This window comes from Callithrix jacchus, chromosome 8, assembly GCF_049354715.1.
Source record: "Callithrix jacchus isolate 240 chromosome 8, calJac240_pri, whole genome shotgun sequence".
In the NCBI taxonomy this organism is placed as follows: Eukaryota; Metazoa; Chordata; class Mammalia; order Primates; family Cebidae; genus Callithrix; species Callithrix jacchus.
In genome coordinates, this window is record NC_133509.1 from 79,590,171 (window position 1) to 79,608,705 (window position 18,535).

At 40.3% G+C, this 18,535-nt stretch overlaps 1 protein-coding gene and 1 non-coding gene across 5 annotated transcripts in view; both read left to right on the forward strand.

Annotated features, from left to right (window-relative positions):
• The window catches only part of TOGARAM1 (TOG array regulator of axonemal microtubules 1), a 125,206-nt gene that overhangs the window by 75,792 nt on the left and 30,879 nt on the right, over window positions 1-18,535 (forward strand). For 3 of the 4 annotated variants that reach the window (XM_035260409.3, XM_035260411.3, XM_035260410.3), the window contains 3 exons: window positions 8,879-8,984; window positions 9,810-10,045; window positions 11,873-12,031. In XM_035260409.3, the coding sequence (XP_035116300.2) occupies window positions 8,879-8,984; window positions 9,810-10,045; window positions 11,873-12,031 (501 nt within the window). Of the gene's footprint in view, window positions 1-8,878; window positions 8,985-9,809; window positions 10,046-11,872; window positions 12,032-12,227; window positions 12,364-18,535 lie in introns of those variants that run through there. The other variant, XM_035260412.3, reaches the window with a different exon arrangement.
• Window positions 13,200-13,302, forward strand: LOC118145418 (small nucleolar RNA U13). The gene has a single exon (XR_004730533.1). It is a non-coding gene; the product is annotated as a small nucleolar RNA U13 (small nucleolar RNA).

Below are 18,535 nucleotides of genomic sequence, written 5' to 3' on the forward strand. Positions count from 1 at the left end.
CAACCTTCTTTAATTGGCTTTCAGCCATCACCACCAGGACCACCACTTCACTAAAAATGAAAAAGTGACCATTTCCCTAAAAAAACAGTGGTCATTTATTAGTCCTCATCTTACTTCACCTTTCAGTAACATTTGACATCTTAAATTTAACATATCTGGAAAACATTTAAGGGTCAAATCCAGAAAAGAAATCCTGAACTTCTACTTCCTGTCAACATGGATTAATAGGTACTGTATTTGCCCTCATACGTGAAAGATCTAACAAAATTATACAAAATAGATTAAAAAATAGTTTTCAAGGACCAGGCATGGTCGCTCTTGCCTGTAATTCCAGCACTTTGGGAGGCCAGATCACTTGAGACCAGGAGTTTGAGACCAGCCTGGCCAACATGGTAAAACCTTGTCTCTACTAAAAAATACATAAAATCAGCTGGGCGTGGTGTTGCATGCCTGCCACTTGGGAGGCTGAGGCATGAGAATCATGAACCTGGGAGGCAGAGGTTGCAGTAAGCCAAGACTGTGTCATTGCACACCAGCCTGGATGACAGAGCAAGATTCCATCTCAAAAAAAAAAAAAAATAGTTTTCAAGATATTGTTCACCAGGCTATAGAAAGATTTTGATCTCTGAAAGACAGGAAATAAACCAGGTGAGCCCTACAATTACCCAGCTTGCTTTGTGGAGAGAGTTTCCAGATTACAGCTAAAGGAGGGAAAAACATGTAGTTATCAGCAGAAATGGACATGGTGCTAGAAGTTTGAGGAGGCCATGGTGACTTGACCTTGCAGGACAATATGCCAGATAGAGCTCCATGGAGAACTCCAGGGATCATAAGAGGATTTTACTCAAATGTTTAGCAGACAACTGGTCAGGGAATGCATGTAAATAAATTTCCTGAGGCCAAAACAAGAACCACTCAAAACAGTTATAAGGAACAATTTCTGGAGCATAAACAATGTTAGTAATACTTCCTGTTCCCACCAGCAGAGTGGACAGGTTCATAATTCACAGGGCATTGGGTAGACTACTCGGAGAGTTTTGCTCCATAATGTAGTTAAGTAAACCATAGACTGAATGTTACTTAGGTTCCCACCTCATGAAGTTTAAAAGCAATTTTATAGTTATAAAGCAATTAATTCATCAAGAGAATTAATTATTTATTAATACACCAAACTTTGGATCCTTATTTGAAATAAGTTTTCAAATAACTATATCCCAGAACAAAGCTGAAGAATATTTTTAGGAATATAAAAATAGCTAAAGTAAAATTTTTAATGGCTGCCATACTATAAAAAATTACCAGGCATGTGGAGAAGCAGGAAAATATAGCCAATAGTGAAAAGAAAAAAAAACTAAGTAAAACCAATGCAAAAATGACATATACAATAGAATTAGTAGACAAAGACACTGTAACTGTAACTATCCCATGCATTAAAGAGGCTGGAGGAAAGGTTGAGCAAATAAAGACATATAATGTATTTAAGAAACCCAAACCTAATGTCTACAGATGAAAAGCTATAATGTCTGAGATCAGAAATACACTGGATGAGACAGATTAGACATTCTAGAAGATTAGTGAAGTTGAGGTGGTAACCATTGAAACCATTCAAAATGAAACAGTGAAGCCTGGCCAATATGGCCAAACCCTGTCTCTACCAAAAATACAAAAATTAACTGGATTTGTTGGTGTACACCTGTAGTCCAGGCAACTGGGGCAGGAGAATCGCTTAAACCCAGGAGGCAGAGGTTGCAATGAGCTGAGATTGCACCATTGTACCCCAACTTGGGCAACAGAGTGAAACTCTGTCTCAAGAAAAAAAAAAAAATTTCAAAATGAAACAATGAGAGAAAAAAGACTGAAGAAAAAGTCCAGAAAATCTGTCAATTGTGGGAGAACTTCAAGTTATGTGTAATTGGAGTTACCAGACTGAGAATGGGACAGAAAAGAATATCTGCAGAAAAAAATGGATAAAATTTGTTCAAGTTTGATGAAAACTATAAACCCAGAGATCTAAGAAGTTCAACAAACACCAGACACAAGAAACATTAAAGAAATATTTCAAAAGCGATGTAATCAAATGGCCTAAAATTAGGGATGGAGAAAATCTTAAAAATAGCTAAGGGTAAGACATTATATACAGAACAAAGATCAGACTACTCATCAAATACACTGCAAACAAAAAAACAGTTCAGTGAGATCTTCAGAGTACTGAAAGAAAAAACAATCAATCTAGAATTCTATATCCAATGCAAATATCTTTCAAAAATAAAAGTAGTGGGCTGGGCATGGTGGCTCACACCTGTAATCCCTGCACTTTTTGAGGCCAAGCCAGAGGATTGCTTGAGCCCAGAGGTTCAAGACAAGCCTTTGCAATATAGCAAGACCCCATCTCTAGAAAAAAATTTAAAAATCTGAATGCAGTGATGTGCTTCTGCAGTCCCAGCTACTCAGGAATCTGAGGCAAAAGGATCACCTGAATCCAGGGGTTCAAAGCTTCAGTGAGCTGTGCTTGTGCCACGACACTCCAGCCTGGGCAACAGAGTGGGAATTTCTCTCTTAAAAAAAAAAAAATTATATTAAAAGAAGCAAAATATCTGACATTTTGATACAAAGGCCCAAAGGGGAGACATGGGAGTATTGTTTTACCATTCTTATATGTGAAATGATTTATGCTACTTCAAGGTAGTTATTACTGTAAGTAAACAGTAAAATAACACAAAAGTTTTGTTGGTAAGGCAACAAAGGAGATAAAATTTAACTATAAAAATAATTACAAAGAAAAGATGGGACAAATAGAAAACAAGTAAGATGATAGACTTAAACCCAGTCATCTAATCACATGAAATACAGATGAACCAAACATCATAGTTAGATTAGATTAAAAAGCAAGACCCAACTATGTGCTACCTATAAGAAATTCAGTTTAACTATATAGGTACAAATAAGTTAAAAGTAGAGATGCAAAAAGATGTTTACCGTGCTAACAGTAATCAAAAGATAGATTACATGGCTATATTAATGTCAAGTATATTTCAAAGCAAAGAATATTAATCAGAGTATTTATTTTATATTGTTATGTAACAAATTGCCACACACTCAGTAGTTCAAATCACACATATTGATTAACACTCAGTTTTCTGGGTTAAGAGATCAGATACAAGTTAACTCAGTTCTTTGCTCAAGATATCACTAGGCTGAAATCGAAGTATCAACCAGGGATGCGATCTCATCTCCCAATTTTCTTCCACTTATTGTTTGGAAGAATTGTCTTCCTTGTGGATGTGAAACTGAGGTTTTCATTTTTGTATTAGTCCGTTCTCATGCTGCTGATAAAGACATACCCAAGACTGGGAAGAAAAAGAGGCTTAATTGGACTTATAATTCCACTTGACTGGGGAGACCTCAGAATCATGGTGGGAGGTGAAGGCTTGGGCCACCACACCTAGCCTCAACAATAGTATTAACCAGTGTTCTCACAGGATCCTTAGGGTGTTAATTTGCCAGCCAGAGACCTCTGTGGCCAGTGGTGCCTTTGCCCAAGTTTTGCTCAGATTCACTTGGGCTCGTTCTGGCCACGTGTCCTCACAGGCTGTGCTCAGCTTTTGCTACCAGCTCAAATCCCATGCCTGCAAAGGGTTAGCCAGGTAGAGAGCAGCAAGGGGTGCATGAGCATGGGGTCCAGCCACTACACACAGCCAGGCATATTGGCTGTGGCAGGATAGGCAGTTCCAGGCATTGGCACAACTGCTGACTTGCTGCTGCTACAGCTGGAGCAGACCTACCACAAGCAGCTTCCACTGCAGGTACCAGGGAATGTGGTGACACCTGGAAGCTTGGAGATGCCAGCAACTGCAGAGCCCCAAAGAGAGTGTCAGAGCCCTGGCTTGGGAAGCTCCTAAGTCTGGGTTCCCCAAAGGGCCACAGCTCTTTTTTCCTCTCTTCTCTCTTCCTCGTTGCCTGCAATGTGATGAGTGGTAGGGTGTGGGGAGGGTCAGGGTTAAGCGTTGTTTCAGCCCTGTTTGTGTTACAGATTTTTCAGTCCCACCATTTGGTGTGCCCTAATTCTTGTCCTGCATCCAGGAAGAATGAGGTATGTGAACAACTGGAACATACCTCCAGTTGTGGAGCAAGGTCAGAGGTGCTTTATTGAGCAACAGTATAGCTCTCAGAAGAACCAAAGTGGGTAGCTCCTTTCTGCAGGCAGGTCATCCCGACACCTCTGCAGCCCTCAGTGGAGAGGAGACTTGCACTGGGTAGCTCCTATCCACAGTCAGGTCATCCTGATGTCTGTGTATCCCTAAGTGGAGAGGAGACTGGAAGTGGATAGCTCCTATCTGCAGACAGGTCATCATGACACCTCTGCAGCCCTCAGCAGAGAGGAGTCCCAGAGTGGGTAGCTTCTATCCACAGGCAGGTTGTGCTGATGAGTGTACAGCTCTCAGCAGAGAAGAGACACACAGAGGGTACTTTTCTCCACAGGCAGGTTGTCCATCTGCCAGAGTCTGGCTGAGTACAGGATTTTTATGAGCTTCAGATGGGAGGAAGTGTGTGTTGATTGGCCCATGGGCAGGCCTGGAAAAAGCACCCTAAGTTCTCACTCTAGTCTGTGGAACTGGCAGTCCAGACCCACAAGCTTCAGGCTGTCTCTGGCTTGAAGTTGGGGTTTCACCTGCCCCTTTCTGCCTAGGAGCCTGTCTGCCTCCTGCTGCCATCAACCTGTTGTCCATAACACCCAGGCTGTTCATGCTGAGGGGTGCCTGCAGGCCCACACCAGGCTGCCCTCAGCACCCTCCCAGCTTCTCTCCCATGCTTGCAGTGCCCAAAGTCCAGAGGGGACCCAGACAGCAGGGGGCTGGCATGTCAGCACCACCACAAGTGCATGCACACCTGGCCAGGTCCTGACAACACCTGGGGTCAGCTGCAACTATACTCCAAAACTGGAGGTTTTGCTGGGAGTGGGGAGAAGCCAGGCAGTGGGAGAAGGTACTTCTGAGCCTGTGGGGACAGGGAGGCTTTCAGGGCCTGTGAGAGCATAGGGATGCCCAGGTCTGCAGCTGCAGGTGTGTGGCTGCAGCTGCACCCAGGAGGGCGGGGCTCCCACCTCTTCTACTCAGAAAGGAGCATAGCTTCCACCTGTTTCTGGCTCCTGCTGGCTCCACGGAGCACACAATCTCAGCTGCACCTCCCCTACTGCAGCCAGTGTCTTTGCAGCAGCCACTAAAGATGGGCCTCAACTGCTATCAGTGTGCCTAATTAACATATATAATATATCCCATCTACAGCAGCAGAATTCACATTCTGTTCAAGTTCACAAGATATATTTACCAAGAAAGACCTTATTTTAGGCTATAAAACAAGTAATTTAAAAGGAATCACATTTTACAAATTTTGTTCTCTGGAATTAAATTGGGAATTAATGATGAGTATTTGGAAAATGCTCAAATATTTAGAAACTACATAACATACTTATATGTGTAACCTGTGGGTCTAAGAAGAAATCAAAAGGAAAATTAGAAATTATTTTAAATTTGATGAAATAAAGAATAAAACATCAAAATTTGTGGGATTTAGCCAAAATAAAGAGGAATATGTCACACTATGACACCCATATTAGAAAAGAAGAAGAAAAGTTCTATATCAAGGAAATAAGCTTTCACCTTAAGAAACTAGAAACAGAAGAGCAACTGAAGCTCAAAGTAAGCAAAGAAAGGTAATAATAAAGATCTGTGTGAAAGTCATTGCAGTGGAAAACAATAGAGAAAACCAGTGAAAGCAAAAGCAGGTTCTTGGAGAAGATCAATAAAATGGATAAGCCTCTAGTCAGATTGATCATGGAAAAGAAGAGGAAAATTGCTAACATCAAGAATGAGAGAAGAAACATCACTACTGATCATACAGCTGTTAAACAGATAATATAGAAATATGATAAACAGCATGATGCCCCAAAATTCAACAACTTAGGTGAATGGACAAACTATTTGAAAGAACCAAACTACTAAAACTCATTCGTAAGGAAATAGATAACTTGTGGCTGGGCACGATGTCTCACACCTGTAATTCCAGCACATTGGGAGGCTGAGGCAGGTGGATCATTGAGGCCAGGAGTTTGAAACCAGCCTGGCTAACATGGTGAAACCCTATCACTACTAAAAAAAAACAAAAACTAGCCTGGTATTGTGGCTCGTGCCTGTAATCACAGCTATTCAGGAGGCTTAGACATGAAAATTGCTTGAACCCAGGAGAAGGTTGCAGTGAGCTGAGATTGTGCCACTGCACTCCAGCGTGGGCAACACATCAGGACACTGTCTCAAAAAAAAACAAAAACAAACAAATAAACTTGTATAACCCAGTATCTATGAATGAAATTGAATTTTTGTTTAAATTTTCCCACAAAGAGGTTGGGAGCAGTGGCTCACGCCTATAATCCCAGCAGTTTGGGAGGCCAAGGCAGGCAGATCACTTGAGGTCAGGAGTTCAAGACCACCTGGCCAACATGGTGAAACCTCTTCTCTACTAAAATTACAAAAATTAGCTAGATATGATGTCATATGCCTGTAACCCCAGCTACTCAGGAGGCTGAGACAGGAGAATCACTTGAACCTGGGAGGCAGAGGTTTCAGTAAGCCAAGATCGCACCACTGTACTCCAGCCTGGGTGACAGGGCAAGACTCCCTTTCAAAAAAAAAAAAAGGAAACCTTCATTTTCTGATAGTTTATACCAAACATTTTAGGAAGAAACCAGTTCTACATATACTTCTAGAACATTGAATAAGATGGAGTTCTCATCTCATTGACTGAGGCCACCATTACTCTGATATCAAAATCATACAAAGACTGGAAAACTACAGACCAATTCCTAATATAGCACAAGAACATAGAGATAAAATTTCTTAACATAGAACTTTTTATTTCCTCTCTTCCTAATCTGAAATATACTTCTCCCTCAGTGTTCACTATCTTAGTTAATAGCCCTGCCATATACATTTGAGTTTTTTCCAAGTCAGGGTTGATTTTTTTTTTGTCTTTCTTTGTTTGAGACAAAGTTTCACTGAGTCACTCAGGGTGAAGTGCAGTAGCATGATCATGGCTTACTGCAACCGTGACCTCTGTGGGCTCAGGTGATCCTCCCACCTCAGCCACCCAAGTAGCTGGGACTACATGTACACATCACCATGCCTGGCTACTTTTGGTATTGTTTGTAAAGAGATAGAGTTTCAACCAAGCTGATCTTGAACTACTGGTCTCAAGCAATCTGCCCACCTCACCCTCCCAAAGTATTAAGATTATATGCATGAGCCACTGCACCTGGCCTCTCATTTCTGTACATTCCATCAATTCTTATATTTTCAGAACATATCCTGAAACCAATTACTTACTGCAGCCTCTGCTGCCATTCCTCTAGTTCATGCCATAATTATCTCCCACATGGCTATCGTAGTTTCATCACTGGTTTTCATGCTTGTATTATTACTCCATCTCATGTAATAGCCGTTGCTACTGTTAAAATATAAACCAGACCGTGGGACTTCTCCACAGAAAGCACTTTGGTAGCTCCATAGAACACTAGTGAAAAAAATTTAAAATCCTTACCAAAAATTGTAACTCTTTATTACCAAGGGTCAGATAACAAAGGACCAGCTAACAAGTCCTATTGTTAAACCATGAAAGTGTCTATTCATCAGAAAGACGTATTAGTCCTAGCACACACACACGTACACATAGAGACAGCACGCATACATGAAGAAAAAAACTGATAGAAATTTAAGGATAAATAAATCTACAATTATATCTACACTATAATTGTATAAGGTACACAATTATAGATTGTTTAATTATCTTTTGAATCTAAAAGATATAAAAGTTGTATTTACACTATAATGTAGTCTAAGAAGTGAACAGTAGCATTATGCCTAAAAAAATCAATATGCCTTAATTAAAAAATACTTAGTTGCTAAAAAAAATACTACTGATCACTTGAACCCTCAGTGAGTTGTAATCTTTTTGCTAGTGGAGGATCTTACCTTGATGTTGATGACTGCTGACTAATTAGGGTGGTAGTGGCTGGCCATGGCAATTTCAGCAATTACAGCAAATACTACTGCTCATTGACAGTGTACCTGGTCACTCATGAGCTGTGATGGAGACATACAAGGATATTAATGTTGTTTTCATACATTCTAATATAAATTCATTTCTGAAAATTTAGCATGTAAGAATCATATTGATTTTGAAAGTCCAAGATGGCATCTTCTTCTAATAGGAGGCTGTTTCCTTTACATTGAATATCTGTTGCTTTGTGTAGCTACATATATCTATTACCCTACCTGGATAACTTGCTGCTGCTTCCACATTAGCACCTACTGCTTCACATTGCACTTTTTTCCCCCCGGAGATGGAGTCTTGCTCTGAAGCCCAGGCTGGAGTGCAGTGACACCATTTCGGCTCACTGCAACCTCTGCCACCTGGGTTCAAGTGATTCTCCTGCCTCAGCCTCCCAAGTAGACAGGATTACAGGTATGCACTACCATGCCTAGCTAATTTTTGTATTTTCAGTAGAGACAGGGCTTTGCCAGGTTGGCCAGGGTGTTCTTGAACTCCTGACCTCATGATCCACCCATTTTGGCCTCCCAAAGTGCTGGGATTACAGGCGTGAGCCACCTCACCCAGCCCACATTGCACTTTTATATTACGGAGATGGCATCTTTCCCTCAACTTCATGAACCAACTTTTGCTAAACTCAAACTTTTCTTCTAAACCTTTCTTACCTTTCTGAACCTCTTCCTTGACAATATTCCATACACAGAAAAGAAGACATCTGTGATCCTGTTTCAGTTGAGTCCCATTTAACGAATGATTTTGTCATTTCTTTTTCCCATAGGGAGAAGAAAATTGAGGGACTGAATTTTATTAGATGCTTAGCTGCTTTCCATCCTGAGATACTGAACACAAAATTGCATGAAATAAATTTTGCAGTTGTTCAAGAGGTAAACTTATTTTTTTGATAAGTATTATTAGAATAACAAGGAAAAAATATGCTCTGTTTATTTGACCTTTAAAATTTTTAAGCACCTCTGTACTATACGATATAAAAGGCTTGTATTTAATTAAAGTAGACCTTGTCTTAATTTGCAACATTAAAAGAAATTTAATGGATGTTAATTCTTAGGACAAAAGATAACGTATATTAAGATATGGGGCTTTGTTTTTGAGATGGAGTCTTGCTCTGCTCCCCAGGCTGGAGTGCAGTGATGCAATCTTGCCTCACTGCAACCTTCTCCTCCTAGGTTCAAGCAATTCTCCTGCCTCAGTCTTCCAAGTAGCTAGCATTATAGGCACACACCACCATGCCTGGCTAATTTTTGTATTTTGAGTAGAGATAGGGTTTTACCATGTTGGCCAGGCTGGTCTTAAACTCGTGACCTCAGGTAATACACCCAATTCGGCCCCCTAAAGTGCTAGGATTACAGGCGTGAGCCACCGCACCCGGGCAAAGGTATGTTACTTGAAGACAGGAGTTCGAGACCAGCCTTCCCAGTATGGTAAAACCCCATTTTGACTAAAAAGACAAAAATTAACCAGGCATGGTGGTTTGCACCTGTAATTCCGGCTACTCAGGTGGCTGAGACGGAAGAATCACTGGAACCCAGGAGGTGGACATTGCAGTAAGCTGAGATCACACTACTGCACTCTAGCCTGTGCAACAGAGTGAGACCCTAACTCAAAAAAAAAAAAAGTAAATTTCCTTTCCAAGTTATTACTGATTTTCTTGCAGAATATCAGCAAAATGTACATCTTGAAATTTTTTTTAGGTGAAAAATTTACGTTCTGGAGTTTCTCGTGCTGCTGTGGTCTGTTTAAGTGATCTTTTCACTTATTTGAAAAAGAGCATGGATCAAGAATTAGATACCACAGTAAAAGCTTTGTTGCACAAGGCTGGTGAATCAAACACATTTATAAGAGAAGATGTTGACAAAGCATTGAGAGCTATGGTTAATAATGTAACTCCTGCACGTGCAGTTGTTTCTCTTATCAATGGCGGACAAAGGTAATGTTTAAAATAATCTTGAAATGTCTTTAAACTAAAGATGAAATGTTGCAATCGGGTGTAGAAAAGAAACCAGCAAATCTTAGTATTATATCGATCAAAAAGCTAGTATTATATCGATCAAAAAATATTTATTAAAAAGTTCCTATGAGATAAACATTATACTACATGCTGAATATGAAAAGAATAATGTTATTAGTTTTCTCATAAAATATTTATATTTCTTGTGTCCCTAGGGCACCTAGCAAAGTGTCTGCCACACAAAATCATCTAGGCAATTTGGTTTTAGACTTACAATTATTATTTTTATTAATTTTTATTTCAATAGCTTTTGGGATACAAGTGTTTTTTTGTTACATGGGTGAATTATATAATAGTGAATTCTGAGATTTTTGTGCACCCATCACTTGAGTAGTGTACCTTGTATCTAATGTGTAGTTTTGATCTCTAGCCCCCCTCCTGCTCTTCTTCTTTCTCTAAAGATAATTATATATATCACCCTGTATGGCTTTGCATACTCATAACTTAGCTGCCACTTATAGGAAAGAACATATGGTTTTTGGTATTCCACTCCTGTGTTACTTCACTTAGAATAATGGCCTCCAGCTCCATCCAAGTTGTTACAAAAGACATTATTTAATTCCCTTTAATGGCTGGGTAGCATTCCGTGGTATATGTATGTATGTATGTATGTATGTGTGTGTATATACATGTGTATATGTATGTGTGTGTGTGTGTGTGTGTGTGTGTGTGTATATATATATATACCACATTTTCTCTCTTTCTTTTTTTTTGAGACAGAGTTTTGCTCTTGTTGCCCAGGCTGGAGTGCAATGGTGAGATCTTGGCTCACTGTAACCTCTGCCACCCAGATTCAAGCGATTCTCCTGCCTCAGCCTCCCGAGTAGCTGGGATTACAGGCATGGGCCTCCATGCCCGGCTAATTTTGTATTTTTAGTAGAGACAGGGTTTCTCCATGTTGGTCAGGCTGGTCACAAACTCTCAACCTCAGGTGATCCACCCACCTTGGCCTCCCAAAATGCTGGGATTCCAGGCGTGAGCCCTCGCACCTGGCCCACCACATTTTCTTTATGCACTGATTAGTCAGTGGGCACTTAGGTTGGTTCCACATCTTTGTAATTTTGAATTTTGCTGCAATAAGCACGTGCAAGTGTCTTTTTCACATAATGACTTCTTTTCATTTTGGTAGGTACCAAGCAGTGGAATTGCTAGATCAAATGGTAGATCTACTTTTAGCTCAATAAAAGTTATTTTAATAACCTTACTCTGTTGTTATTTCAATAATGTTATTTACATTCATAGATCTATAAGTAAATGTCAGTTTTGTTTTGCTTTTAACTTTTTGGGAAGTAATAAGTAATGCAAATAATTTGTTATTTTAGCCTCCCAGGATGATTGTTGAGGAGCTGTTAAATCATTTAACTTTAAGATAGGTCTTTGGCTTTGCATGGTGGCTCATACCTCTAATCCCAGCACTTTGGGAGGCCAAGGTGGGAAGATCCCTTGAGCCCAGGAGTTTGAGATCAGCTTGGGCAACATAGTGAGACCTCATCTGTACTAAAACTAAAAACAAATTAGCTGGGTGTCTTGGCACATGCCTGTGGCCTCAGCTACTTGGGAGGCTGAGGCAGGAGGATCACTTGAACCCAGGAGGTTGAAACTGCAGTAAGCCATCATTGCATCTGGATTCAGTGATAGAGCAAAACCCTGTCCCAAAAAACAAAACCAAAAACACCCCATAGATACAGATCTTCAGAGAATAGTTTATATAACAACTCTGTTTTAATTGATCATGTCTCTTTGTAGCCATTTACACATTGCCGTAAGAAGGTGTACAGCCCAGCATTTATCAGATGTATTGGAATTTATGGAACCAGAACGTATTTTATCTGCAACAAAGGATATGGCTGAACGTATACTACCAGCTGCTGCTAAGTTTGCTCAAGACAGTTCACAAGAAACCAGGTGAATATCTGTTAATGTTTGCTAAATCTGTTATTAATAAGGGCTTAAAAGTAGGAAAAGAGAAAGATTAAAGAAAAATGAACATTTTCTAAATGGAGAAGTGGGGTCCCCAGGGATTGGTGCTTAGGGATGGTCTTATTTAACCAGTTTGTAAATATTCTTGAGGGAGTGCACAGTGAATTCTCCAAATTTACAGATGACACTACATACTTCTGGGTAGTGAGATGCCAAGTCACAGGGATGAACTTCATGAAAACAGCACAAGACTGTATGAGTGGGCAGAAAAGTGGCAGAAGAACTTCATTATGAGCAAATGTAAGGTAATGCATTTAGGGGAAAATGATTTATTCTCCAAGCAATCAGGTAAAATCAAGGAAATAGGTACACATGAAAAATACAGGAATACTACATAACAATATATTATCCCATGAAACATGAGATATCTGCAATCTGAAAACTACACAAATTTCTGATGGTTGTACTTGAAAAATAATTTTATGAAGTTTAAGAACAGTCAGAGATACCTGAGAATTATAAGTAAAAACAAAGAATAGTCAGAGAAACACATACAGGGTGATATGTATATTACACATACAATAATTAAGATGTTGATAGCATTATGGTTGTGGTGGTGACAGAAATTTTGGATGTAGTCAAATACTTATGTTAAATTTCTTGTCCCTGTCATTGTTTGTTCTTAAGCAAGTTACTTAATTTCTGTTAGTCTCTGTTTCCTTATCTATAAAATTAGGAAGGGTGGACTAGGGGACCAACAATGTCCCATATAAAATATAAAATTTTTATAGCAGTAATATGTGGCCAGGCGCAGTGGCTCATGCCTATAATCCCGGCACTTTGGGAGGCCAAGGAAGGCAGATCACCTGAGGTCCAGAGTTCGAGACCAGCCTGGCCAATATTGTGAAACCCCGTCTCTACTCGAAATACAAAAATTAGCCAGGCATGGTGGCACGTGCATGTAATCCCAGCTATCATTGAACCCGGGAGCCAGAGGTTTCACCGAGCTGAGATTCAGCCACTGCACTCCAGCCTGGGAAACAGAGAGAGACTCCATCTAAAAAAAAAAAAAAAAAAAAAAAGATTAATTTTTAAAAAGGATCTGGGTCATAAGGATTAAAGTAAAAAAGGATATAAAATTTTTAACATTTTGATCCTTTGTAGTTCATGAGCATAATGATTGGGTGTTCACATGCTTCTGTGAGATGTGCCACCCTTGAACCTTGTTACAATGTCGGCACATTACCCATCTGACCTGAAAAAAAAAAATTTAACATTTTAAGACAAAGATGTTCATTATTTTAGGTAACTGCTGGAGTTAATATTATGGAACTCATTATACCTAAATATAATAGAAAGTAAATGTATTAGTTTTTCATTGCTGTGTAACAGATTAACACAAATGTAGCAGCTTAAGGCAACTCACATTGTTTGGCTTAGAGTTCTTTAGGTTAGAAGTCTGCCATGGCTCACCTCAGTTCACTGCCTTTGATTTCAGAAGGACAAAATCAAGGTGATAGCAGTGCTTGGCTTTGCCAAATTCAGTTCCTTGTGGTTTTAATACTCAGGACGGCCGAGCATGGTGACTTGTGCCTAAAATCCCAGAACTTTGGGAGGCCAAGGCAGGCAGATCACCTGAGGTCAGGAGTTCAAGACCAGCCTGGACAACATGGTGAAACCCCATCTCTATTAAAAATGCAAAAATTGGCCGGGCGCGGTGGCTCAAGCCTGTAATCCCAGCACTTTGGGGGGCCGAGGCGGGTGGATCACGAGGTCAAGAGATTGAGACCGTCTCAGTCAACATGGTGAAACCCCGTCTCTACTAAAAATACAAAAAATTAGCTGGGCGTGGTGGCGCATGCCTATAATCCCAGCTACTCGGAAGGCTGAGGCAGGAGAATTGCCTGAACCCAGGAGGCGGAGGTTGCAGTGAGCCGAGATCGCGCCATTGCACTTTAGCCTGGGTAACAAGAGCGAAACTTCGTCTCAAAAAAAAAAAAAAAAAAAAAAGCAAAAATTAGCTGGCCATGGTGGCAAGAGTTTGTAATCCCAGCTACTCAGGAGGCTGAAGCGGGAGAATCACTTGAACCCAGGAGGTGGAGGTTACAGTGAGTTGAGATCCACTGTTGGAGTTGCACTCCAACCTCAAAAAAAATAGAGACCGAGGTCTGCATTTCCTCGCTGGCTGTCAGTGAGGGTCCTTGCTTAGCTCCTTAACACTACTCACATTTCTTTGCATGCAGCCCTCCTCTGGGTTTAAGCCTGCAATGACATGTTGAGCTCTTCTTCATAGGATCTTTCAGACTTCCTCTTTTTCTACCAGCCACAGAAAGCCCTCTGCTTTTAAGGGCTTGACTGATTAGATTAATTCCACCAGATCATGTCATTATTATTATTATTATTTTTTTTTTTAAAGATGGGGTTTCACCATGTCGGTCAGGCTGGTCTTGAACTCCCAACCTCAGGTGATCTGCCTGCCTTGGCCTCCAAAGTGCTTGAATTACAGGTGTGAGACACCATGCCCGGCTCATGTCATTATTTTAAAGTTAACTGTGTTATATGACATAACATAATCTTGGGAGTGATATCTTTTTTTCTTTTTTTTAAAATTATACTTTAAGTTCTGGAGTACATGTGCAGAACATTCAGGTTTGTTAAATAGGTATACAGTGTGCCATGGTGGTTTGTTGCATCTATGCCCCATCATCTACATTAGATATTTCTCCTAATGTTACCCCTCCCCAATACCCCAACCCCGTGCTATCCCTCCCCTAGACCCCCCACCCCCCGACAAGCCCCGGTGTGTGATGTTCCCCTCCCTGTGTCCATGTGTTCTCATTGTTCAACACCCACTTATGAGTCAGAACATGTGGTGTTTGGTTTTCTTTTCTTGTGTCAGTTTGCTCAGAATGATGGTTTCCAGCTTTATCTATGTCCCTGCAAAAGATATGAACTCATCCTTTTTTATGGCTGCATAGTATTCCGTGGTGTATATGTGCCACATTTTCTTTATCCAGTCTATCACTGATGGGCGTTTGGGTTGATTCCAAGTCTTTGGTATTGTAAACAGTGTCGCAATAAACATATGTGTGCATGTATCTTTATAATTGAATGTTGTAATCCTTTGGTATATACCCAGTAATGGGATTGCTGGGTCAAATGGTATTTCTAGTTCTAGATCCTTGAGGAATAGCCACACTGTCTTCCACAATGGTTGAACTAATTTACACTCACAGCAACAGTGTAAAGGTGTTCCTATTTCTCCACATCCTCCCTAGCATCTGTTGTCTCCAGATTTTTTAATGATCACCATTCTAACTGGCGTGAGATTGTCAAGGGATGTGAAGGACCTCTTCAAGGAGAACTACAAATCACTGCTCAAGGAAATAAGAGAGGACACAAACAGATGGAAAAACATTCCATGCTCATGGTTAGGAAGAATTAATAGAAAGAAAATGGCCATGCTGCTCAAAGTAATTGATAGATTCAATGCTATCCCCATCAAGCTACCATTGACTTTCTTCACAAAATTGGAAAAAAACCACCTTAAACTTCATATGGAACCAAAAGAGAGCCCACATAGCCAAGACAATCCTAAGCAAAAACAACAAAGCTGGAGGTATCATGCTATCTGACTTCAAACTATTCTACAAGGCTACAGTAATCAAAACAGCATGCTACTGGTATCAAAACAGAGATACAGACCAATGGAACAGAACAGAGGCCTCAGAAGTAATACCACCCATCTACAACCATCTGATCTTTGACAAACCTGACAAAAACAAGCAATGGGGAAAGGATTTAATAAATGGTATTGTGAAAACTGGCTAGCCATATGCAGAAAGCTGAAACTGGATCCCTTCCTCATACCTTATACAAAAATTAACTCCAGATGCATTAAAGATTTAAACATAAGACATAACACCATAAAAACCCTAGAAGAAAACCTAGGCAATACCATTCAGGGCATAGGCATGGACAAGGACTTCATAACTAAAACACCAAAAGCAATGGCAACAAAAGCCAAAATAGACAAATGGGATCTAAACTTAAGAGCTTCTGCACAGCAAAAGAAACAATCTTTAGAGTGAACTGGCAACCAACAGAATGGGAAAATATTTTTGTGGTCTACCCATCTGACAAAGGGCTAATAACCAGTCTACAAAGAACTGAAAAAAATTTACGAAAAAAATAACCCCATCAAAAAGTGGGCGAAGGATATGAATAGACGCTTCTCAAAAGAAGAAATTTATGCAGTCAATAAACATGAAAAAAGGCTCATCATCACTGGTCATTAGAGAAATGCAAATCAAAACCACATTGGGAGTGATATCTTATATTCACAAATTATAGGGATTGGAGCAGGACATCTTTGGGGAATCATTTTAAAGTTCTGCATATCACATTAATGTTCAAAAAATTCAAGAGAGTTAGATCATGATAGGCTAGTTGGAAACAGAAGATGTTCTTTTCTCTGTGTCTATCACCTTGTTATTAAAAAAAGATTTCTTAATGGCTATCTTGTGTTCTTCTTTACTTAACCATTCCTTAATGGCGTAGTAATTCTTTCTAGCCCATTTTGTCATATCTTAGATTCTTACTTAAAGCTATAAAATTATAAAATGGTTACAGTTAATATTTGAGTTTTATATTTCTCATATTTTGTGTCCCTGTTGTTTGCTTACTTGTTCATATCATTGGGCCCTATAATAGACCTACAGTCCTTAACATTGCAGGCTAAACCTTAGAATTGCCCTTGAAAATATAACTGATTAGAAGCTGCTTATCTGGATATAGACCTTATTCTGGTTGTGGAGAGAGAAAGGTAATATTTTTGACTTCGCTTCTCTCTCTGCAATTTCATTACATTTGAATGCATCTGGTTGAGATACATGATCCTTTTCTTTTTGGAGATAGGGTCTTGCTCTTTCACCCAGGCTAGAGTACAGTGGCATCATCTCAGCTCACTGCTACTTCTGCCTCTTGAACTCAAGTGATCCTCCCACCGCAGCCTCCTGAGTAGTTGTGACTACAGGCACGTGCCACCATGCCTAAGTTTTGTATTTTTTTGTAGAGATGGGTTTTGTGATGTTGCTGAAGCTTGTCTTGAACTCTTAGGCTCAAGCAATCCACCCAACTTAGCCTCTCAGAGTGCTGGGATTATAGATGTGAACCACTGCGCCTGGCCAAGACAGGTGATCTTAAGATCATCCTGTATCCCCCTACCTATAAAACCCCACAAAAGCCTGTCCTTCTCTTGTTTCTTTCTTTTTTTTTGAGATAGAGTCTTACTCTGTCACCCAGGCTGGAGTGCGGTGGTGCAATCTCAGTTCACTGAAACCTCCACCTCTCATGTTTAAGCGATTCTTGTGCCCCAGCCTCCTGAGTAGCTGGGATTACAGGCATGTGCCACCATGCCTTTTTATATTTTTAGTAGAGATGGTTTCACCATGTTGGCCAGGCTGGTCTCGAACTCCTGGCCTCAGGTGATCCACCCACCTTGGCCTCCCAAGGTGCTAGGATTACAGTTGTGAGCCACTATGCCCAGCCTCTTCTCGTTTCTTTTTGTGCATATATTCCAAGTTGTGAGCAAAAGTGTAACTAATTTATTTTAGGTCTCGGCCTCCTTGAAGATGAATAGTGTGGTACTATTTTGAAATAGTATAAGAAACCTACATGCTAAAATGCCTCCAGTATGCACTGCTGTGATATCTGAATTTCCATCATTAGAATCACTGAGCTTAAAGTATTATGCTAAGATGATTATTTTAAATTCTATATATTCATATTTAAAAAACTTAGTTTTTAAGATTATTACCTTTATTAACATATCAGCCACAATTTATCAACTAACCTTGGGTGTATTTTAGGTAGTAAAGAATAGGATTTTGAAGAATCAGAACTCTGGTAAGTTTTGGCTAAGGAAAGGGAGGGTTGATTCAGGCCAGAACATCTGGCCAGTAGGTGGACCGTAAATGATCAATGGGCAAGGAGCCCAAGACAGAGACAAACTTCTCTGACTCACAATTCTGCCTGATGCCAGTATTGATATGTACCCTGGGGTGCCTGAAAAACAGAATCAAAGCTTTTGTCTCTCCATCTGACACAAGGCAGAAGGATTTGAACAGTGACTTTCAGAGGGAATTTCAGATGGGAGCATCCCAACAGATGTTTTTGTTTGTTTGTTTTTGTTTGAGACGGAGTTTCTCTCTGTTGCCCAGGCTGGAGTGCAATGGTGTGATCTTGGCTCACTGCAACCTCTGCCTCCCAGGTTCATGCAATTCTCCTGCCTCAGCCTCCTGAGTAGCTGGGATTACAGGTTTATGCCACCACATCCGGCTAATTTTTGTATTTTCTTTCTAGAAGAAACGGGGTTTCACCGTGTTGGCCAGGCTGGTCTCAAACTCCTGACCTCATGATCCACTTGCCCCGGCCTCCCAAAGTGCTGGGATTACAGGCATGAGCCACTGCCCCCAGCCACAGATGCTT